Source organism: Marasmius oreades, chromosome 7 (genome assembly GCF_018924745.1).
Source record: "Marasmius oreades isolate 03SP1 chromosome 7, whole genome shotgun sequence".
NCBI lineage: Eukaryota > Fungi > Basidiomycota > Agaricomycetes > Agaricales > Marasmiaceae > Marasmius > Marasmius oreades.
In genome coordinates, this window is record NC_057329.1 from 1649800 (window position 1) to 1672017 (window position 22218).

A 22218-nucleotide genomic window follows, 5' to 3' on the forward strand; every position below is an offset into this window, starting at 1 on the left:
GATACGCCATTGGCCCTTCTGATGCGTAGAGACGCTTGCTCACCTCGTTGAGCAATGGAAAAAACCTGGAATGCAAGGATACCAGATGGTCATCGTGACTAGGGAAATTTCGATGACTTGGGGTAATTGATTTATTTCTGTGTCACTGCTATCCGGTGATTCCCTTAGCATAGTACCTGGCTGGTTAGTCTACCGCCTTCGAAGAGGGCGAGCTTGCTGAGTCGCTATAGGGCGGTATTATGGGACTATGTCGTGTCACCTATCTATCTTTGGCCGCGTAAAGTCATGAGCTTGCGCTCCCGTCAGACATTGAAAAGGACAGTTCGACACCCAATATGCTAAACTTGACACATGTCAATTTATCAAGTGGTGAACTGTAAGCCTCAACCACTCTTCCTCCAATCGCAAAATCAAGGCAAATCGGTTGTCAGAGAAAGATTGACCCAGTGATTTATCAGAGTCGAACCTACACTCCTTGAACAACCACACCATTCCAGACCTTGACAGGTGTTATCCATCATTCTGGGGCTCACGGGACCACTGGCAAGATGCAGGAAGAGATGATGTGGGTGAGGGTGTAGACACTGGATGGGAAAGAAGACTGCAACGCAGACGTCTGAAGTCGATGTGCAACGGATCCATGTATTTAGTCTGACCTGGAAATTCTCTGCAGCCTGCTACTGCAAAGCGTATCACACTCACCGCACAGATGGAAGAGGACGACAAATCCGCTCTTAAGGTTGAGTTCGCTGGATAAATGTGATTTCCGTCGACTTTCCGCTAATACTCCCACGCCACGCGGTAATGGCCGGAAAGCTTTTCGTTGAGCTTGGTTTCGCGTACCTATGTACGCGCGAAAAGGTATCATACCAGCCGATAATTATCAAAGCACTAACCAAGTAGCAACTATATATGCTGGCTCAATAATGTACGACGATCCGCCCCTCTTAGTATGTAAAAAGTCCCAGTGGGTAGCGAAAGCCCAGAAAGCGTCCCATAAAACTCAAGTAAAAATCGACGATGACCAACTGATCGCGCCATGTCGCGAACTTATAGCCCAAACTTTGCACCTTGAGCAGCAAAGAAAGCTGAGTCAACGGAGTCTGGGGATTTTTTATCATCCCAGTTACTGCCGCCGACCTCAACGACATTACTGCCAACATCTGTACCCTTGAAGCCTTCAGGGAAGCCTATCAGCCACCGGAATATACTGGCAAAGCTGGAGAAACTAACCTAGATCTTGGGTGGAAATAGATCCATCGGATCCAACAATATCCCCGAACTTGCCGGCGACTTTGTCGTCGTAGCCAACTTTGAGCCCGGAATGACGTCTTAAGTCGTCGTAGAAATTACCGAGTGAACTGTGATATTGAGAGAAGACTATGCATCGTTCAAAGCGTTAGAGGATGAACTAGGCTATTGGAGGCGGGTGAGCATACCGATAGTCTGGGTCTCGACTTCGCAGATCTGCTCGGTGATGATTCTTTCAATCGACATAGGTCAGTTGCGTCGTCTGGACAGAGGACGATGAACTTACTTCTTGGCCATCTCCTGGAGCACGACGAGGCGCTGTTGGATAATTTCTACGGACTGGGAATGGCATACAACCTGCTGTTCCTTCTGAATGACTGTTTGTTTAACGTGGGCATGGCAGAAGTCATCCGAGCCGTAGAAGTCGTCGAAGTTACTTAAGGAGCTATATCCACCCCAATCATTGAAGGAATGACTGCCTCGAGCAACTGTGGAGATGAAGGATGAACATTGTGATGTACGTGAACATAAGAAATGGTTCACTTACCCACTTGAGCAGGCTTTGAGACCAAGGGAGAAGCAGATGTGGTGATGGCCAAAGTGGCAACCGTGATCAGTTGTACAGCGAATCTAACAAACATGTCGTATACGTCGCTGGAAAATCGAGGTGGACTCAGATTCCCTATTTGAAAAACAGCGGGCGGAGTCGAAGTATACTCACAATGGAGTGACAGGGGTTGAATAAGGCCGCGCTCTGGGGAAAAAAAGATAATGAACGAATAAAGAGCTCAAGAGGCAACCTGGCCAAAGAAAAGAGGGGGAAGAAAGTCGAAGATCGGTGGATGTCGAAAAAGAGCGACTTATTCAGCTTTTTAAAGCCTTTTGACTGGGGCTTTGGTACACGAACGAACGAGTACATGTGGAAGGGCAAGTTCCGCAAGTTCGGTTTGACATTGACGTCCTATGTGCATACTTGACTACTATTGCATTTTTGAAGGACGCCTGACATGGATTGATAGAAGAAGCTAGGCACTGGATCATTGCTAGTAGCCTCTCTCTTACAGCCACTGGTCAATATAAATCGTGGAAGACCCATTCTTCTGGTTATGTCAAAACAGTGAGTTTCCTGTATTGTCCTGTTGATGGGTAGAAAGACGGTGTGCGAAAGATCAAATCCGAACACTGAAACCGCAGACCGGCCGCCACTACTTACCCACAAAGGTACCGACTTTCAGCCTCACAAGACATTCCCACAAAATCAAAGAATAGAGGTATCGCCTCACAACAAATGATGGTAAGTATAGACAGTAGTGTCATTACAGCTCGTCGTGGCGAAAATCGGATGATTGAAATGCTTCTGTCAGTTCTGATGACAGATCTTAGCTTCTCAAAACATTGGATCAAAGAAAACCTTACTGCGTCTGGTGTGCGGCGAAATATGACTGGGTAAAACCACGTTGTATTCGACATACAGATCGCCATGAAGATTGTGGTTCTCATGTAGGGGCATTCCTTCTCCTTCAATAGTCTGTACAAAACCTGGGTGAGGTGAATGAGAAAGACCTTCGCAACAACAAAAGGGACCGCTGTCTTTACCTGGCTGTGTCACGCCTATCCGAGTCAGTCTAACAACGTGTCCATCTAAATGTGTCAAATTTCTGTCGAATCCTAGTAACGCCTGTGATACAACGGTCAGTCGATCAAGTCTCCGAGCTATAATAACGAATAGCATGTCATTTACTGACCTCGTCGATTCCAATCGTCTCTCGCCAGTAGAGGCTACTTTCCTTCCTCCTCCACCCGCCTCTATCCCTCTTGCTCCTAACTCGGAGTACAACATCTCCAGCTTCCCAATCCGGATTCTCGTCTCCCTCTCCTTCCAAAACGACTTCGTGTCCTTCAGGCATTCCGGCCGTAACTTCTAGGGTATAATGAGCAGTGTGGTCGACCACCTTCTCGCCCCCACAATGTGGGCACTTCTTTACAATGACTTTCCCCTTCCCACCGCACTCGTTGCAGGACGTTTGGGTTTGAGCAAACATTCCGGGGAAGATCTTGACAAAAATAGTGATCAATGGGCAGAATGATGTTCTAGCGCAAACACTCACTTGTTGTTTGACCAACTTCATTCCGGATCCTCCGCACCCGGAACATGTATGAATATCGCCGTCCGAGGCTGCTCCTGACCCTCGGCAGTGATCACAGAGTATACGTTTCTTCACCATGAACTGCTCGGTACATGATGTTAAAATTGAACGACTTAGAGGGAAGCTCGACGCACGTCTATGCTTGCTCCTTTGTACCTATTACCATTCAATTGATCAGAATTCTCAAAGAGAGAGGGTGAAACGAAACGCACATATCAGCGAGCTCAACTTCGAACTCTGTGACGGACGTTGGACCACGGCGAGTCTGGTGTGCCGATTCTGAGATGTGGGAGTGAGTATCTACGACTCTTGGGAGTGAAATGAAGATAAGAACTGACGTCCAAAGAAGTTGGAGAATATATCGAAAGGATTCGCGTAGTGTTGTTGTCCACCTTCGTGGGCTTTGAGACCTTCCTGCAGTAAGGCTTTTAAATATACGGCTTGGAGTTTCGCGGAGTGAGCAATGGTCATACCTCCCCATGTCGATCGTATATTTGCCGTTTCTGCGCGGTCAAGTCAACAATATCCAGTAATCCATGCCATAAGAACGTACGGTTGGGTCTGACAGCACTTCGTAAGCTGGAATAGGTGTCAAGCGTTAGTTCTCCAGACCAGTTCCTCAAACATGCCGCTCACCGTGTGCAACCTCTACAAATTTGTCTGCGGCTTCGGGGTCTTTGTTCTTGTCCGGATGATACTTCCGACTCAGTTTCTTGTATGCATATCTAATGTCCTTGTCCGATGCAGATCTGTGTACTAAGGTAAGGGGATTCAGTAGGGAGAATCTCGGCAGAGGCACGTGTATACGTACAATCGAGGACTTTATAAAGGTCTGCAGCAGTTGCTAGAGCAATAAAAAATAATAAAAAGAGCGTGCAGACGTGGAACAAAGGCATGGTGACGGGAGGAGAACTCTAAGAAAGTAGCAGCCACGACACGCTCTCGAATTCACGACGAACACGTATGTGCCATGAATTTCCGGCACGTGATAAGAACGGGAAAAAAGCCGATTGACGCTCGTCACAGGGCGGCGAATACCGCCCGCGGTGACATTTAGAACCGGAGACGGTGTTTGGCGCCTAACGTACCTGTAACCTAGCACTGAATTTCCCATCGAACCGCTGCTGGTTTCTCTTTGCCTCTTTCGGATGAAGCATTCATGAACTGACTCCAGATAATGCACTCCCGGTTCTTACAGGTTTTGGTTTTCCTTCTCCTTGTTTTCTGCAACAATACCCTCGCAGTGTTACCGTCGTTGTTTTCTCGGGACCTCGCTGTGGATGGGGTGAACGCTACTATCACGTCGTTGTTGTTGGCTAGTGACAAGCAGTGAGTCTCGTTTTGCCTTTCTTTTGAATAACCGTCATATACCTATACCTTTAGGTCGTATCATCTGCTCTTGAAAACTGGCCAGATTACTTTTCGTGTTGCACTCGATACTGGCTCGTCGGACTTGTGGTTAACATCCTCAGCTTGTCTTACGAAGACATGCAATCTATCCCCTCGATATCCCTTAACTTACCAGAGTCCTACATTTGAGGTGGTCAACAATAACCGTACTGCGTTCAACGCGAGGTATACAGACGGAACAGGTGCGCCCCATCAATCATTAACTTGAATCTCTCTAAATCTTTCTTCGTAGCTGTTTCAGGGTTCGTTGCGAAAGAAGAAATCACCATTGGTAACTTGACGGTGCCGCAACAGGCTTTTGGTGCGAAACGGATTATTCGATTACCCGGGTGTTGCTTCAATTCCTTCCAGGTATAGTCACTCAGTCAAACTTGACTTTCGTCGATCAAGTCAGTGGAATACTGGGCCTCGGATTCAGCCGACTTTCAACGATTAACAGGACCTCGACCCAATGTGGGTGTTGTTGTCAATGTGACATGTCAATCCCAATTTACGAACGGAGAGACAGCTTCGCCTTTTCTAGCCACATTAGTCGAGAAAGGCCTCCTAGATTATCCCCTCTTCGGTATCAGCCTTACGCGAAACTCGCCTGGAACCCTTACATTAGGTACGACGCTCAATTACATCGGTCGAGTAATATGCTCATGATATTCGCATTATCAAGGCTCTATCGATGGTTCTGTCGTAAAAAACGTTAATGACGTAGAGTGGGATGAAGTCGTACAATTTCCACCCATTGGATTTGAGAGTGAACAAACCAGCTACTGGCAATGGGCGTTGCCTCTGAAGGCCGTAAATGTGCGTACGCGTTGCCGCCAGTCGCTCTGGATTTATTGACGGGGATTTGCTTACTAGCTTAACGGAAAACCTGTGTCACTCTCTCCTTCTTATCCCACTATGACCGGTGGATCGTCGATCGTCGTGTTTGATCTGTGAGTCTCTCTGCACTTCAATATCTTATGGGTTCTTAGGTCATCTTTCATATAGAGGAACATCAGGAATATATGGTCCGTGGACCGATGTAAGTAATCAACGAAAAGCTTGACTTGTCTCCTTTCTGACGCTGGTAAAGGTAGCTCAAATATTCAGTGGAATATCGGAGTCGAGACTTGTGGATGCCAGTAAGTTCCATATCTTTGATTGAGCATGTTCACATTTACTCACCCTACCTGAGATGGACAATGGGCCGTACCATGCGATACTGGCGCTCTCTTGACGTTCACCTTCGGGTCGGTTCAAACATCGACTGGGTTTTCCTAATGTCTCTGACTTACGTTTCTGTCAGCTCAAAGAACTTCACTCTGCAACCGATTGATTATCTTATCGGTCCAACTGCGGGTAATCCGAGGCTGTGTCTTTCATGGCCAAGGGCTGCTACTCCGACCCCAGATGGAGTCGACTGGGTGTTAGGTGAGTCAATTGAATACAGTTCCTCCGAATTCGACTGATCGCCCAAATATTTAGGCACACCGTTTTTACGTTCTGTGTACTCGATTTTCAGGTGAGCACGTCTTTTCGTGTTTCTAGGAATCCCACCAATGTCGACTTTTTTTACCTAGTTACGGAATCGATACGAAAGAGCCGCCTATGATTGGACTTTACGCTCTCGAGCGTAACGTCACCACGACAACTGATTTGTCGTCGTTTTTCTCATCTTTTTCGGCTACGATAGCCACTACGCTTCCCAATTCCTTATTACCGACACCTACACCCTTCACTGCGCCTTACAGACTTAACTCGTCCTTCACTGCACCCACAGGAGGTATTGTTTTGTCTGGTCTAGCTAACTCGACCTACAGTCCGATCCTTGCACAAGAGCCTACGACCAATTTCTCAGCCCTGCCCATCATTACTGCGTCGCCCACTGTTGCTACATTTACCTTCACGAATCCCACCGGAGGGCTGAGTACATCAACATCACATTACTCAGCTGCTTCCGTTGTTCTAGGTGTCCCTCCAGGATGGAACCCTAATGGTGCATCAAGCAGATTACGACTGCCGATGCACGGACTGTTCATACTTTTGCTTCCTATAGCCATTCTATTGACAATCTTCGAATACCGTATATGATATCGCGTTCCAAGTACATACTGTTTTCCTTCACAATCGAAATGTTCGGGTATTGGTCACCGTACTATGTTGGTCTCGTGGGTATTAGTTCGCCTTTCTGGGCCTTTCCTGGACCCAAGTCAGGCACTAACCAGAACGGCTCCACATTATTTATCAATCGAAGCGATAGAAGCTGATAGGGAAAGAAGCTGGAAGAAGTCAAGAAACTTGATTGTCGATGAATAGAAAGGACGCGAGGCGTCGGCGTTGTACACGGCAGGGGACCCCACGTTTAAAACAGTCGTTTTGGAAGCGGATCCGAGTGGAATCGATACAAGTTTTTCACCTCTTTGTCTTGGGGAAGAACCAAGCAGTGTATTCGCAAGGTAGTCTATGGCCACGGAAGGAACATGCCAAAAGGCAGGACAAAGTCATATCAAACACCTTTTCTGCACATTGGATGACTGACTGCATCCTTGCTGTTTCCGGTGCTCCAGATCTTCTACGGTTCCTGTGCCGCGTACTGATCCCGTCGTAAGTGCCCCGTTTTTACCGCCATCCCAGCCCTGAAGAAAAACATGATGCACTGATATAAAGAAAGCCTTGAGGTAAAAAAATTCATAGATCCTTTATTCTCGGTTCCCCCTTTGCTCTTTGAACGAGGATGCCTCCGACCACGACGACAATAACGCTGACCCTGACTGGATCTGCTCTATCCAATAGCCCTAACCAGAACATTGGCGATAAAGTACCACTAGGAGCGATCGTAGGGGGTGTAGCAGGAGGGATTCTTCTTGCCCTCGTATGTCTTGTGGGATGGAGGGTTCGGCGAAGTCGGATGACACACCGCCGTGGCGAAGAAGTGAGAGTGAGTGAAGTCCAACGAATGTTGTTTCAAAATTAATGAATGAAACAGAAAAATGCTTCCTTCACGAGACAAAACACTCTGCGCAACTCGAGTACTGTAACTTCCACGCTGTGTTCAGATTCTCCTCCGGCATGGACACCGACTGCCACAAAGGTGAAGTTCGCGATGCCTGACAAAGAAATGGAGGAGATCCTGGCTTCGGCTGATAGCCAAGTGGGGGCAATAATGTTCAAGGCAGAACCGGAATCTATCGAAAAAGAGGAAAGTGGCACCGGAGGGAAGCCATCGATGACCCCTTCTAGACCAAAGGCTTTGAAGGCTTCAAGGTCTTCAAACCGACATCAGAGAGCAAAGTCTGCTTCTGGACGTCCATCCGAACTTGGCAATGTCAAGCTCCCCATACCACCTCCACCAGCTGTACCAGCTCGCATTCCCCGACATAAGGTGTCAACCGTCAGCTCGGGATCCTATTACTCACTCGAGAGCGGAGAAGAGTATCCTTCCAGAGGGCCAGCTCGGATCCACTCGGTAGTGTCAGCTTTGGGAAACTTGAGCGACACGAGGAGCCCCATGCCTCTTGCCACTAGAAATTCAATTTCATCCTCAATGTGGTCGTTCTTGTCCAGAACTAGTCGAGGGGGTCGTGCGCCTTCCAATCGGTTGTCGCAGGCAACATCGAACTCAGCCTATTCTCAACCGGAGGAACCTATTGTGGGAGTGGCTTACTGAGACGCAATAATGATTTCATGAATGAGGACACCGTTATGGTAGCTAAAATGGACTGACTGAAGGAATACGGACTTCAACTTATTTTGTAAACTTTATGGGGATTGGGTCGATGTTAAAATAATGATTAAAGATGATTTTTCGATTGCAGAATGGAAAATTAATGTAACGATTTAAAGTATCCCTTTCGAACGTCGTAATCAGCATGATTGAAGTGAAAATACGTAGCATAAACTGACCTGCTCTAAAGCACGTACAGACTCCTTGAACTTGTTGACTTCCTGCCAGCAGTCTAAAGTTGTAACGGGATGAGACCTGTAGAGATAAGCAAGAGAATTTGAAACGAAATTCTGAAGACGTACTTGTAGCATGTCAAGACGGCCTCCTGGTAAGATTTGACCTCTGGATGGTCCTGCAATGTTCTCCGAGTCTGAAATCGTTCGATTTTCGAGCGGATATCCTCCAAATCTCCAAATAGAGCAGCACTGCTCTTCACGGCACCTGCAGAATCCCCCCCTTCTACCTCGCCCCCCATAGACTTCTCCTTGTCAAGGTTTTCTTTCTCCAGAGCGAGAGCAATTGAGTTTTGAACCTCCTCCTCTTGCTTGCGTAATTGCTTCACTTCATGTTCTATTCTCGATCGTATATGTTGGTCAATAGTTGTCTGCCGTTCTGGAGTTGGACCAGGTGAAGCCTCCCTATCTTGTAGCTGGTCGACGACATCTGGAGAAAACTTGAAGAAAATCAGTTTGAAAAACAAGGTAATTAGACGGTGAAGTACCTGTATCGGGGTTTCGTTTCTGAAGACCTTTTCAGACCCCGTCGTGGACTGAGCAGCACCCATTTCAGGTCCAAACTTGTCCGCTAGTGACCGGACGGAGGGAGTCTGACCACGTGTTGAGTGGTAAAGCGCGATCATGTGATGTGACGCGAGATTCGCGTGAGAAACTACGCTGCTTGGATTACCTTCCCTTCTGTGCGTCGATCATCTACAGACAAATACCTTCTCATGACAGGAAGTGGCCCAAGAAACAACCTAGACGATGTCCTTCGGCGTCGAAAATCCCATTCTTCTACACTTACATCGACCACTATATCCGCCCCAGTTGTTGCCTCATCTGCAAAAGTAAGTCTGATCTAGTCCTCAACGTTGCCACTCAAAGCTGACCCGCTGTTGATAGGGCTCAAAGTTCAAGCCATCAAACATTGGGTCTTTGTTTTCGTCTTCATCTTCAAGCACTGGTGAGTGGTCCGGAGCAAGCAACTATCAAGTGTTCAACGGTTTCTTGTTCAGTGCGGAAAGCCACACCTCTACCTGTTTTCTCAACGCCTGGATTCGGTACTGGATCTAGGCGCATTGTTTCACCACGGTCGTCCTCTGTCACTCCGGATACCACCTCGGAAATAATTGACCTTTCAAATGATTCACCTCGCCCAAGTCGAAAACGCACCTCTGACGCGTCCGACTGCCTCCCAGAGATACCAGATGCAGTCAAACGAACTCGTTTTGGTCCTTCAGATGAAAAAGAGAACTTTTCTGTTATTCCATCAATCTCTCAAGCGTGCGTTAACAAGGAGAAGGGAAAAGGAAAGGCCAAATACTCAGTTCCGCCATCCCCTGTAGCCTCGCCGGTGAAGAAGAAAGGGAAGGAGAGGGAGAAGTTTGACGCGGATACGCTGGAGAAACCTTGGATGAAGATGGAATCAATGGGTGATCCAAACCCTTTCGTGCGGTTGAATGAGGAATTTCCTTCCTTCATTAAGAAGGAACCGCAAAAACATAAGGATCTCCTGGAGGTAAGCCCGAGGTATATTAGGAAGAAAGCATACATTGAATCAAATTTCAGAATTCAAATGAGCAGCTTGAAACATATCTTTCTTGGAACCAGAGGACACTTTTATCTTACGAGGCGAGGATCACTGAATACCGGCGTCTTCCTGATCTCAAGGTCGATATCATGACACTAGAAGGCGTTAAGTAAGGACGATTGATAATTCTCGCTCCGAAAGTGCTCATTTCCGTTAGAACGATTCTGCAGGAGAGAATTGCCGCCATACGTGACGTCCTACATTTAAGAGCTCAACCTAGTAAAGCCTCTGAGCCAATCATCTCGCCCTATTTCAGTCTCGCAACGTTACCGTCCTCTAGTGAACAGATCCAAACGTCCGACTACCCTGATGATACCCGTATCGACGATGAGATAGAAAATGCCCAGCCAGACGATGAATCAGCTAGCGACGATTTGTACTGGGGAGCCGTGGAAGATATCGATATGGACGGCTTCGATGACTCCTTCGAGGTAGAACAGGGATTCGAAATCGTTGAAGAATTACCCTCTCACCAGCAATTCGCCTTGAATCCGTACTACGATGAGGTGATGAGGAGTCTGAAAGTCATTTTTCGCCTGGAAAACTTTCGGAAGAATCAACTGGAGGCGATCTTGGCCGCAATGGAAGGAAGAGATGTTCTCGTCCTCATGCCTACTGGTGGTGGCAAGAGTTTATGCTACCAACTTCCTGCTGTGTGTAAGGGAGGAAAGTCGAAAGGAATCACGATCGTCATCTCCCCTCTCAAGTCCTTAATGTCTAATCAAATTGCTTCTTTGCGCCAGAAGAACATCGATGTAATTGCGTGGAACTCAGAGAGCACGGATGTTATGAATATCGTCAGGAGGTTGAGAGGCGACCCTAAACCTAGCTTACTTTACGTTTCTCCAGAGAAGTTGAAGGAAAGTGGACAGCTCAAGAGCATCATGCACGCTTTGCATCGGGACGAAAAGATCGCAAGATTTGTGATTGACGAGGCTCACTGTATCTCTACCTGGGGACAGGACTTTCGTGAGGCCGTGAGTTATGCTCTCCTTGGCTATGCTTTCTTTAATGTATAACTTTGTTTGTAGTACAGCTGTTTGGGTGACCTGCGCCATGAATTTCCAGGGGTGCCTATGATGGCTTTAACTGCTACTGCCACCACCGCTACTCTGGCTGACATCAAGAAGCAGCTAAAGCTCAATCCAGATCTAGCTCATTTGACTCAGTCGTTCAACCGGCCGAACCTCAACTATATCATTCACGATAAAGGGAGGAACGTTGTGGACAACATCATCGATTTCATCCTTCTCAAGCACAGGAACCACACTGGCATTATCTATTGCCTAGGGCGAGACAAATGTGAGAAGGTTGCGGAGCGACTTCGCTTCAAAGGTCTGACTGCAAAGCATTACCATGCTGGTATGGATCCCGCTGATAAAGAGGAGGTGTTGTTGGAGTGGCAACACGACCGCTGCAAAATCATTGTGGCTACGGTGAGTTCCCATTATTTTCGATCAGGTGCATGAGCTCACATTCATTGTTAAAGATTGCATTTGGAATGGGGATTGATAAGCCCGACGGTAAGTTCGCAGTATCCGCATGCTGAGTACTACCTTGACAGTTAAATACAGTGCGATTTGTGATTCATCACGATCTACCGAAATCCCTAGATGGGTGAGTCTAACGTACCAGAATGACATGCAGGCGTCTGACATACAACCCAGATACTACCAGGAGACAGGTTCGTTTCTTACAGCTCAACAAGAATCCTTTACTCACCCTCCGCAGGTCGCGCGGGGCGCGACGGAAAGCCCGCAGATTGTGTTCTATGTAAATATTCTCCTCATTTGTATCATCCACGACTAATGATCATTCACAGACTATAGCTATCGCGATTTCAAAACCATCGTGAAGATGATCTACAGCGACGACTCGACTCCCGAATCTCGCGACCGACAGGAGACAGCGGCTCGAATGGTCGTCGCGTACGTACTCAACAAATCGGACTGCCGCCGGGTACAACTCTTACAGTTTTTCGACGAGAAATTTGACGATAAGATGTGCCAACGCCGGTGTGATAATTGCGCGAAGGACGGTCCCATTTGCGAGGAGAATCTCACCAAGGAGGCGCAAAATATTGTGAAACTCGTGCAGGCGTTCAAGTCGGAGGATGTCACTCTTGAACACTGTCGTGCCGTGTTTAAGGGTGCGAATACGGACTCGATACGCAAGAAACGACACGATCACCTACCCCTGTTTGGCGCCGGAAAACATCTACCCAACGATCTAATGGAACAACTCTTTAAAAAGTTATGCTTGTTGAAGATTACAGACGAAACGGCAAAACCAATGGGACCAAAGAATTATCACGTCTATTATTTTACGGTATTCACCCTTCGTTTTTGAGACATTCGAAATGTGATGCTAACTTGACTCTGCTCAAGCTCGGGAACAAAGCAAATGCTCTTTTGAGAGGCGAAATGAATGTAACGCTACGATATCGACCTCAAAGGCAAAAAGTTGTTGCAAGCACCTCCACTCCAAACACGAAGGTAGGGGCTGTCCAGCCTCGCAAGCCTAAGCAACCAAAGAAATTTTGATTGGATTCCACCATATTTACGCATCATCCTCTCTGGTACCTTGTTCACACCCTCTGTCTGAAATCATACCTGGTTTAGATATTTATGCTTATTCCGCCTACCTATATTCGACTTTCATCTCCTATCGGCAACATTACTTACACTTGTATAACAACATCGCAATAATTCAGTGATTCATCTTTATTTTGAAACCATTCAGTAACTGAGATGACACCTGATAACAAACAACAACGTTTATAGTGATGCAGGGTACTACAGACGGTAATAATACATCTGAGAAAACGAAAGACGTAGGTAGCCGAGATGCAAGTGAGTACGGGAGAAGACTCAAACAATGAAAGGAGGGAGAAACAAAAAAAAAGGAAATTAAGGATAGTTCATGGAAAAGTAATACATAGACGAATAATCAAGGTACAGAAGTTCACCGCTTGGCGAAGACTTTCTTCAGTAGACCAAGCACTTTCGGTACGTTCAGTTGAACGTACTCAAGATCAAGAAGATGTTTGTTATCTTTTTGCTGTTGTAAAAAAAAAACAGTAAGTCTTTGAAATGGGGCCGGAAGCGAAAAATTCCAACCTTTTCAAGAAGATCATCAATCTTTAGGTCCATCTCTAAGATTGCACGCTCTCGTCCCTTGTAATGTAAGGCAATAATGAAAGTACCCGGGGTTGGGGATGTAATGTTGAAATAGATGTTTGGACGTCTTGAAGAGACGGGTTAGAGGCAAGTATACGACGAGGACAGATCGACTTACCTATTGTCAGGAACGTTGCTCTCGACGATGATACCTTCCTTCTCGAGTTGGGCATGCGTGAAGCGATAGGGGCCAAGTACGACGGACTTGGCAGGCTTCTTGTCCTTTCCATTGAACGTTACAACACCCACGCCGGTTGTGCTACCCTTGTCTTTCGAAGCCGTTAAACGAACATTCTGTAGGTAGGCCTTGTATTGCTCCAACTGCGACCGCAGATAGTTGTTGTGATCACAGATGGTTTTGTAAACAGCATCCAAGGACTTAGTCTCTAGCACAACTTTCTCTCGGAGATTGCCTAAATGAAGTATTTCGGCAGCGACCTCCTCCTGCATCAATTTGTATCCATCCGCCTGATCAACAATCTTTTGCTCCTCTAATTCGCGAAGCATCTCCTTGACTTTGATCCCTTTGCGCACTAGCGTAGCATCTTTAGTTGTCGCCGCTCGCTCCGCGATGGTAGCCAAGTTGTAAGGTCGTTTCTCTGTGGCATTGGGTATCGAACGAATGAGCTGCACGAAGATGGACTTCGTTTCCATATAGAGCATATCACTGGAGGATACCGAGTCCATCAAGGCACTCTGGATATCTTGAACCGGTGTTTCCCAACGACTATACAACGGAAGTTCGATGGTCCTGTTTTCCTTTCGGGGAACCTGGGGTGGGGCGGGGCCAAGCTCGTCCGTTAGGATACGTAAGTGTTGCTTGTCGCTCGGTGACTACAGATGGGATCAGGATGTCAGAAACATGGCCGAGTAAAGGTCGATGAAGACATACCAATGTCTCAACGTGTTGGAGGATTAATGAATGCGTGTTGTACAACTCGTTCAGTGTGATGTGAATCATGAGATCTTTTTTGGACAACGCCATGTATTGATCCATCTATAACATCATATGTCATTGGGTCGGAAGAAAAGATTGTGACAACTCACTTCAAGCGATTCATAGAAGTCCCCAACTTCACATAGGCTATTCAAAAATTGATTGATCCGAGCCTTGTTGTTCTCAACAAAGGGGTTGAGAGTGATCATGTATGCTTCTTTCGAGTAAGATGGTTTGTTGGCAAGATTCTGTAACATTTTCGCGATCTGAAAAGACATCAGAATGGGGAACAAAGTTGACAGATGGTGACTGACAAGAGTGAGAGTACGCCGTGGGTGTTTCGCGGGCACGCCTTCGACCAACATATACGCCTGGGGTGTCACAATAGCAGGATTGATGAACCGGAGGAAGAAGAAACCACCAATAAGCGAGCAAATCGCGTAGTCCGTTGCTTCAGGGTATTTACGCTGTCAAGGTGATTAAAAACAGATACAATGGAAGAGAACCGAGTACTTACCCTTGTCAGACTTCGAATCTGTTTGCATATCCATCTGATACCGTAGGGAACACTCTCCAGGCTTTCAATGATTGTTACGAGGAAACTATTGGCGATCTCCATCAACATCGTCAATCGAGGGGCAATTATCGTCTGCACATCGAGGTTCTCGGCAGCAACTTCAGGTGCGACACCTCGAGGAAGTGTAGGCGGAAGGGATCCTGTTTCCTCTTCGATTTGATTGATCATTTGTTCGTAAACCTATGTGTACAGGTGAATTAGAGACGGGGATCAATATCAGAAAAAGATAACGGATCACCTTCACGGGGTTGATCTCAAGATTCAGATCTTTGTGTTCAATCAAGCTGTTGATACGCTCCGCCAAAACACTCTTGAGATAGCTTTGTCCAGGTCCACGTCGTGTGTAAGTCGTCATCATGCGGGATACAGGGGTATTGGCACGAAGAAGAGAGCCGAACTCTGTTGCAGTCTCAAACTGGGTTGAAAGGACGGACTGAAACATTGTAAGTAAAAGGTGCTCTTCTCGACTTTCATATTGGTTTCCGTAAAGCGTGAACATGACAGTCTGAAGGAGAGTGTCAATTTCGGAAAGACTGACAAGCCGGCATAGGGCAGCGATATGTTTGGGTTCGGATTGAAGAAGGAAAAAAAGATTGGAGTATTGCTGCATCTTGCGGTCATCAGGGAAATGACCTTCCGTCGGATCCACCTCCTCGAGGGTTCGCTCGACCTCTCGTTGCTGAGGGGAAAAGGTTTCGGTCAATTATTCAAACGACGCAGCACAAGGAACGCACCTCATCTAGTGCCATACGGTTCTGGATCAGAAGCGCGATTCGTGAGTCCAGATAACGAACATCTCGCTCTAAGACAAAATTCTTTTTAGACTGGGCGGAGATTTTGCCCTTGAGATCTCGAAGACGCTTTTGCGCTGAGCACCGGGATCGACATGGTTAGATAGATTGATCTACAAGGTTAATAAAACGTACCTCTTGCCAAATCGTCTTCTACTTCAACGTCCTGTTCCGCCGCCATACTGAACAGGGCGGTGACACTGTAGCGATTGGTATTCCTGTTCGTAAGGCGGCGTCCTGACATGCTTCCAGGTGAGCCGGGTTGGTCAGAATATGACATGATGGTTGTTCAGGATAGGAAGTTGAGAGCTCTTGAGTTTGGAAGGGCGTTGGGACGGAAGTTAGGTGTAGGGTGAGATTGGGATAAGGAGAGCGGACCCAGCGCCTGTAGCCCAAGGATGGGTTACGAAGATATAAGAGAATATAGGATAAAAGAACTTTACTCGGAGAGGGTATCAAAGAGAGAGAGAGAGAGAGAAAGTAGTGGGGCCCAGTTGAGGGGGGGGACTGTCGTTGACGGCTGACACTGGCTGTGACAATGAGGAACGCTGGGAATGTTTGCTGAGCTAACCACAAGCACTGCCACTGCCGTATCCTGCATCCTTCGACCAAAAATATTTACAGTAGAGTCAGCGGCGTCCAGTGTTGAACTGGTCGTCGTTCAGGGTCAGGGTTTCAAGTTAATACGACGATCTTAGATACTTGAGAAGAGTTGATCTCGGGTAGAGGCGCCTCGCTCAACGTTGTACTGGTCAAAAGGGGATCCCGAAATGGTTACTGTGCTCAAACTCCAAAGCTCTCTATGTATTAGATCGCAGACAAGTACGGCAAGTTTTCTTGGTTTGCATACAACTTGGTATTGAAATATTGACGTTTCACAACCCCTCAGGCCCTCGAGGCGACAACGCTTGCCACTCGGTTCTTCAAAACGGCCCTCTCAACTGTGAAGGCCATTCTCACGCGAACGGTCCACGCGTTGAAAAATGAATGCAAGCCTGGACGAATGAAACTCGGGTTTTATCGCGATCTCTCCTACCTTCCGGGCAAGAACCTCCATCACTTCCTTGCCTTGACCTCCCGATCCTGGTTGTTACAAGAGTCTCAACGCTAATATATCATCTCCGCTTCAGTCCAAAGTGCTGGGCTTCAATCCATGTGCGACTTCACGCTTTCCTGGCATGTCTATTGTTCATTGTTCGATCGATTTACTCACCTAATTTAGAAGAGAAACCTACATAGGGAATCGGCCACGTTTTGTTGAGATGAATTGTCTATGCAGCGAGGCGTTCAGATCCTCACTTTCTGTCAACTCTGGTTTTCAACACTGATATTGTTTCTCCCACACCTGTTCGGAAAGGAGATCTATTTGTATCGCACTCAAACGAGTACAAGAGCTCGATAGAGTTTTCGGTGAAACACAAGACTTAAGAGTACAGGTTTTTTGGGACTCAGTAATATAATACACAAGAATGATGAAGAACAAGTATTCAATTCAACGCGGTCGGATGCGCTCGACTCCAAAGACGTCGGTGGACTCCCCGCCTGATGTTCTGTATCTAATCTCGTAGCCAAAGCCTGCGATCTAGTAGCATCGACGGATTGGTACGAGCCCTCTTAGAAAAGCATTGTTGAACATACCTTTTCAAAGAACGTGAGCACGCTGACGACGAAGCCGACCACAAATACGTTGGACCGAACGCAAACTTCGACTTCTTGACCCTAGATCATGGTGTGTCGGAAGTAAACCCAAACAACAGAGTAATGGTACTCACCATTGCAAGGTTAAAGAGCTGTCGACCACTGTTTCAGAGTCGAGGGCGTAGAACTTGATTATCCATACACACCTTTTCTTTCAGCGAGGGCAACTTCGTGGGCGGGGGATTGTATTGTGGATGAAGAGGTGCTCCCGAACGATCTTGGTACGGACCTGAAGCTCCAGGGAACGGCTGCGGGTGCATCGGATACGGTGGTGGGAAGTACGAAGGATGAGGGTAATGTTGAGAGGGATGCTGCCGTTCGTCGCGTACATTGTTTTGAGGAGGGTATTGGCCATTGAGGCCTAGTTGGATTGAGTAGGATGACATTAACTGCTATCACCAAAGTGGGGGGATGAAAAGAGAGTTGGTAGGAGTTTGCCGGTGGGGTGGAGAACCATATATATGTCCTTTGAACCCGACGAAGGTAAGCGTTACACTCTCCGTTACTTGGACATTTCAGGAATGCCATAATATTGATGCGTGTCCACAGCAATTTCGGCATGACTGAAGAATATTATCTAGGCGGTCGGTTAGAACAGACCTTTTCCCTACATAATCTGGATCTGAACATTGCGACTGCAGATCGAGGAACTATCACTGGGGACTCGGTACCGGCTGACACTTTTGCTCGCGTAAAGGAATGGGCAGGAAGGCTCCAAAGGAAGGAAAGAAAAGTGGGCTGCGGGTGGAGAAGAAACGGCGAAGGGCTGCAACAAACTGCAACGAGTATAGTCAATTGACTCTGATACGGAAAAAGATGTTCCCAGGTACTTGAGACAAGATGGGAAGAAACTTCCTGTACCCTTGTTCCTCTACTTGATAGTACAGAGTATATGATGCATTAGAGTTTGAATGATAGAACCAGGCCCGGGCTCACCTCTATCTTGACATTTTCGGCAACATTGTGACCCCAATGGTGGTCGGATTATCGGACTTCTCGAATAAGTTTTGAATTCAATTTTGACTCCAACACCAAGGTCGCATCATGGGGTACTATTAGTATCAGGAAGATTTTCTAAGCAGGCAATTTAACTCCGTCACCTTCCGTTATCCAGCACGAGTTGATGGCTCTTCGAATCTGTACCTTTGAGTATTCGTTGAATCGGATTAGGAAGGGATTGATTTTGAGTTCCAGGTTCCTCTTCATGGATGTAGTAATATTAGGTGCTAAAAACTGGCGGTGGATGTCTGCATTGCGATCTATTCTTCCGTAGATTTGGGACGCCATCAACCCAGCTGCAAATCCGACTCATTGTGGATGAATTTACGCTCTGGGTGCGCTGTGGCGAAGGTCAACCATTGGACCAAATTTGCTTGAGGGATCGACGGTATAGTAAGTCGCGTGACCGCGCCTCTTTCTCTTTCATCCAGGCAAGTCCCAAAATATATATACGTCTCAATTGGTCGACTTCCATTGGCTCAATTCAGCACGTATTCCAGATGTCTAATCTTCTCTCGATACCGCTCAAGAAGACCTATACGATCGACGTGAAAGAAGCAATTCGCAAGTATCTTCTCGAACATGGGGAAACTCACCCGGACGCTGTGAAATCGGACATCAACCTTTGGGAACAACTCAGGCAGTGCGGAATTGGAGGAGAAATTCATTATAACAGGATCGATGACATGCTTAGGTGTCGTGGTTTCATTCTATCATGCTCGTGTAACGGCGATCCGACTTAGATCCTTACAGGTATCAGGCCCACTTGACTTCCATTTTGACGAAACTACCGACCGATGTGGGTCCGATGATATTCAATAGTGCTTTCGGAATTCTCAATATCCTTCTGAAAAAAAAATGGGCAGATACAACTGGAGATACCTTACGCGCCGGTGTTCTCACCATCTGCACTTCCTGTCACACTACGAAACCTTGTCTTTGAAAGGGCTGCGGTTATATTTAATTTAGCTGCTTTATATTCACAGCTGGCCGGTGGAGAGGATCGAGCTGTGGGTGATGGAATTAAACGCGCTGCTGCATTTTACCAGGTATGCAAAGTCGCTGTCTACGTTTCTCGACAACTACCCTCGTGGTTACTCAGCATGCGTCAGGAGCTCTACAATTCCTCAGAATCTACGTCTTGCCTAAGCTAGTGTTTTCACCGGAAGACGAACAACAACCTCTAGATCTCTCTACACCCGTCGTTCAAGGACTAGAATGGCTCATGTTAGCACAAGCACAAGAATGCTTCTGGCAAAAGGCCCGACTGGGTACGGTGTTCCTGTCTCGATCTTGCGAGAACTTCGGTGCTGACGTAGCCCTTCATACAGATAATTTTAAGAATAGTTTGATTTCGAAGTTAGCGGCGAGCGTAAGTTCCCCAGTAACACCACATGCGTGTATTCAGACTGTATTCAGACCTCCGTTCTGTATCAACACGCATTCAATGCAATAAACGATGCGAGGCCACCTGTGAAACAATTGTTTCCAACGGTCAGTACTCCTTTTGATAACGCCGGCCTCCTAATCAACACTAAACAGGATTGGTTAGCCCATGTTGAAGCCAAACAACATCACTTTGACGCCGTAGCTCAATACCGCAAAAGCAGAGAAGAATTAGAAGCCAGCAGGTAGCTCCATCCCTTGGGAAAATCTTCCAGATCCATATTCAACCCAGTCCGATTAGATACGGGTCTGAATTAGCGCATCTGACACAAGCTTTAGCTGGAGCGAAACGTGCCCACGATATTGCTAGGAAAGGGAAAGCATCCCCCGCAGTACGACAAGATATTCAGGTATAATTTTCCGCGAGTGTAGGAGGTGACGCACACTGAGCACCTTCCAAAGTCCCTTCTCGAAGCAGTACAGAAGGATTTTGCGCGTGCTGAACGCGATAACGATTTGATATACCATCAAGATGTTCCCGTCGCCTCTTCTCTTCCTTCGATTCCCCATGCTGCTGTTGCACAAGTCACAGTACCCAAAGAACTTACAAACCCAAATAGTATTGTTGCCAGTGAGGATATGATATTTTCTGAATTAGTCGGTTGGGGTGCGCGGCAAGCCATTAGTGAGTGTCACACCTTTCTCCATTCCAGTCCCGAAGAACTTCATTCGTTTCAGATATCTACTATGACAGACGGAAAAATTTAATACAAGATGAGCTGGTCACCGTATCACTCCAGGTACAAGAGGAAGACGAAAGGTAGTTTAATAAAACCGGCGTTTAAGTTTTTCAACCGGTTTGACGAATTTATCGTTGTAGAACGTTACAAGAGCTGAACCTTCCAGGATCGCTGGAAGCCCTGGAGCGTCCCGTTGGTCTCCCCCCAAGTCTGCTCAAGAAAGTGGAAGAAGTCCGCCTGGAAAACGGCCCTGTCAAAATAGAAGCAGCTATTCGAGACCTGGGTAGGATGGCACGTCAGAACATGAAGATTCTTGATGAGGTACGTCCCCCGGCGCCTTTCTCTATGGCGATCTGCTTTAACCTTTTCTAGGCAATGGACATCCTTGATCATGAGGTCTCCGAGGATGAAGCTACGCGAGGGACGACGTCTCTGAACCGTCCGCCATCACACGAAGCGAACGTCCATCTAGTTGAAAAAGAGCAGCGGTATCGTGCCATACTGAAGCAAGCCGCGGAAAGTGACGAGACCATTCGGACCAAATGGGACCAATGGGAAATCAACATCACAGAACTGACTTGGGACGAGGTAAGAGATTAAAATCCCAAGTATCCAGTGTCCCTGGACTAACTCTCCTGCGGTAGACAGATCTTGAAGCTTCTATACCGTCCTCAACGACAATTGGAACCTCGGTAACTCCTGAGGTTACAGGACATGCTCGAAATCTTCGGGTTTATCTGGAAGACTTGGACCGACTGCAATCTGAACGAGAAGACATTGTGCGACGAGCGAAAAAACTCGCGGAAGTAGACGATATTCGGCAACGTATCCTGAAAGTCGCTGGAGGTTTCGAAAGGCTAGGCGAAGTCCAACCAGCGATGTTTGAGGATGTCTTTGACGAGGAGCTAGCCAAGTATGACAAGTTCATTAAACTGATGAACGATCTACAGCCACGGCAAGAACAGCTGCTCAACTCGATTAGAGTAAGTGGAATAGCCTCTAACTGTGACCGGGCCTTAAGTCGTTGTAGGCGGAACACAAGCTATTCATACAGTCACGGAAGGATGACACTACCGTCAAAGAGAGAGAAAGAGCTCTTCAATCGCTCGAACTCTCATACCATAAGTATCAAGAAATAGTCCACAATCTTGAAGAGGGCATCAAAGTAAATAAGCGTTGTACCTGCCTCTGGATGATTCACATAACCCTTTGTTCTTCAGTTCTACAATAGTTTGATCACGCTCCTTCTCCAGCTGAAGGATGCATGCAAGCAATGGTGTAATGAGAGGAGTCGTGAGGTGCAGTGAGTGTTGCTTTCTTTTATCGTCTCGTTATTGTCATAACCCGACATCCCACAGTGCTCTGTCGAGATCGCTGCATTCAGTGTCCGTCGCTGAAAACGGAAATGAAGTCATAAGGGTGGAAACATCCCCTTCAACCTCAGGTCCTCTGCCGCGACAAGTGTCTGCCTTGCCACCAATGGATTCTAATGAATGGGGATTCAAGTCCGTACCTTTACCCCCCGGACCGACAGTCAAGAAGACTGCCAGACGTTGATTATACTGTAGAAAGACTTATACCTTTACTTCCA

General features: G+C 47.0%; 8 protein-coding genes across 8 annotated transcripts; 3 read left to right on the forward strand and 5 right to left on the reverse strand.

Annotated features, from left to right (window-relative positions):
• Positions 1-798: 798 nt before the first annotated feature.
• E1B28_011273 (uncharacterized protein) lies at positions 799-2253 on the reverse strand. The gene is made up of 6 exons (XM_043156292.1): positions 1973-2253; positions 1799-1905; positions 1538-1739; positions 1440-1483; positions 1234-1380; positions 799-1178 (listed from the first exon to the last, which is right to left on the reverse strand). The coding sequence occupies exons 2-6, from the start codon at positions 1890-1892 to the stop codon at positions 1051-1053; spliced, it is 615 nt and encodes a 204-aa protein (XP_043006077.1). The 5' UTR covers positions 1893-1905; positions 1973-2253; the 3' UTR covers positions 799-1050.
• A 94-nt stretch (positions 2254-2347) lies between these two features.
• E1B28_011274 (uncharacterized protein) lies at positions 2348-4360 on the reverse strand. The gene is made up of 13 exons (XM_043156293.1): positions 4210-4360; positions 4035-4154; positions 3952-3977; positions 3872-3901; positions 3737-3812; positions 3611-3677; positions 3533-3554; positions 3360-3479; positions 2997-3305; positions 2848-2929; positions 2668-2790; positions 2465-2617; positions 2348-2387 (listed from the first exon to the last, which is right to left on the reverse strand). The coding sequence occupies exons 1-12, from the start codon at positions 4292-4294 to the stop codon at positions 2568-2570; spliced, it is 1110 nt and encodes a 369-aa protein (XP_043006078.1). The 5' UTR covers positions 4295-4360; the 3' UTR covers positions 2348-2387; positions 2465-2567.
• Positions 4361-4476: 116 nt separating this feature from the next.
• Positions 4477-7857, forward strand: E1B28_011275 (uncharacterized protein). The gene is made up of 15 exons (XM_043156294.1): positions 4477-4727; positions 4782-4990; positions 5041-5109; positions 5160-5261; positions 5317-5415; positions 5473-5606; positions 5664-5740; positions 5796-5829; positions 5881-5929; positions 5983-6037; positions 6094-6218; positions 6273-6309; positions 6368-7391; positions 7455-7725; positions 7774-7857. The coding sequence occupies exons 1-13, from the start codon at positions 4576-4578 to the stop codon at positions 6876-6878; spliced, it is 1653 nt and encodes a 550-aa protein (XP_043006079.1). The 5' UTR covers positions 4477-4575; the 3' UTR covers positions 6879-7391; positions 7455-7725; positions 7774-7857.
• On the forward strand, positions 7522-8454 carry E1B28_011276 (uncharacterized protein; the record flags this gene model as incomplete). The annotated part of the gene is made up of 2 exons (XM_043156295.1): positions 7522-7725; positions 7774-8454. 2 exons carry the CDS (start codon positions 7522-7524, stop codon positions 8452-8454), a joined length of 885 nt encoding a protein of 294 aa, XP_043006080.1.
• A 97-nt stretch (positions 8455-8551) lies between these two features.
• Positions 8552-9370, reverse strand: E1B28_011277 (uncharacterized protein; the record flags this gene model as incomplete). Its single annotated transcript, XM_043156296.1, has 4 exons — positions 8552-8635; positions 8691-8766; positions 8814-9184; positions 9233-9370. 4 exons carry the CDS (start codon positions 9368-9370, stop codon positions 8612-8614), a joined length of 609 nt encoding a protein of 202 aa, XP_043006081.1. The 3' UTR covers positions 8552-8611.
• Positions 9371-13107: 3737 nt separating this feature from the next.
• Positions 13108-16370, reverse strand: E1B28_011278 (uncharacterized protein). Its single transcript, XM_043156297.1, has 10 exons — positions 15940-16370; positions 15748-15881; positions 15252-15692; positions 14954-15193; positions 14751-14903; positions 14547-14702; positions 14392-14496; positions 13618-14333; positions 13440-13566; positions 13108-13380 (listed from the first exon to the last, which is right to left on the reverse strand). Exons 1-10 carry the CDS (start codon positions 16082-16084, stop codon positions 13285-13287), a joined length of 2313 nt encoding a protein of 770 aa, XP_043006082.1. The 5' UTR covers positions 16085-16370; the 3' UTR covers positions 13108-13284.
• Positions 16371-17296: 926 nt separating this feature from the next.
• E1B28_011279 (uncharacterized protein) lies at positions 17297-18780 on the reverse strand (the record flags this gene model as incomplete). Its single annotated transcript, XM_043156298.1, has 5 exons — positions 18439-18780; positions 17649-18373; positions 17577-17594; positions 17443-17523; positions 17297-17386 (listed from the first exon to the last, which is right to left on the reverse strand). Exons 2-5 carry the CDS (start codon positions 17886-17888, stop codon positions 17297-17299), a joined length of 429 nt encoding a protein of 142 aa, XP_043006083.1. The 5' UTR covers positions 17889-18373; positions 18439-18780.
• Positions 18781-19001: 221 nt separating this feature from the next.
• On the forward strand, positions 19002-22184 carry E1B28_011280 (uncharacterized protein; the record flags this gene model as incomplete). The annotated part of the gene is made up of 16 exons (XM_043156299.1): positions 19002-19195; positions 19255-19300; positions 19368-19550; positions 19604-19772; positions 19833-19873; positions 19921-19995; positions 20044-20132; positions 20189-20297; positions 20350-20572; positions 20626-20707; positions 20768-20948; positions 21000-21215; positions 21272-21610; positions 21658-21792; positions 21848-21930; positions 21986-22184. The coding sequence occupies 16 exons, from the start codon at positions 19002-19004 to the stop codon at positions 22182-22184; spliced, it is 2364 nt and encodes a 787-aa protein (XP_043006084.1).
• Positions 22185-22218: the final 34 nt, after the last annotated feature.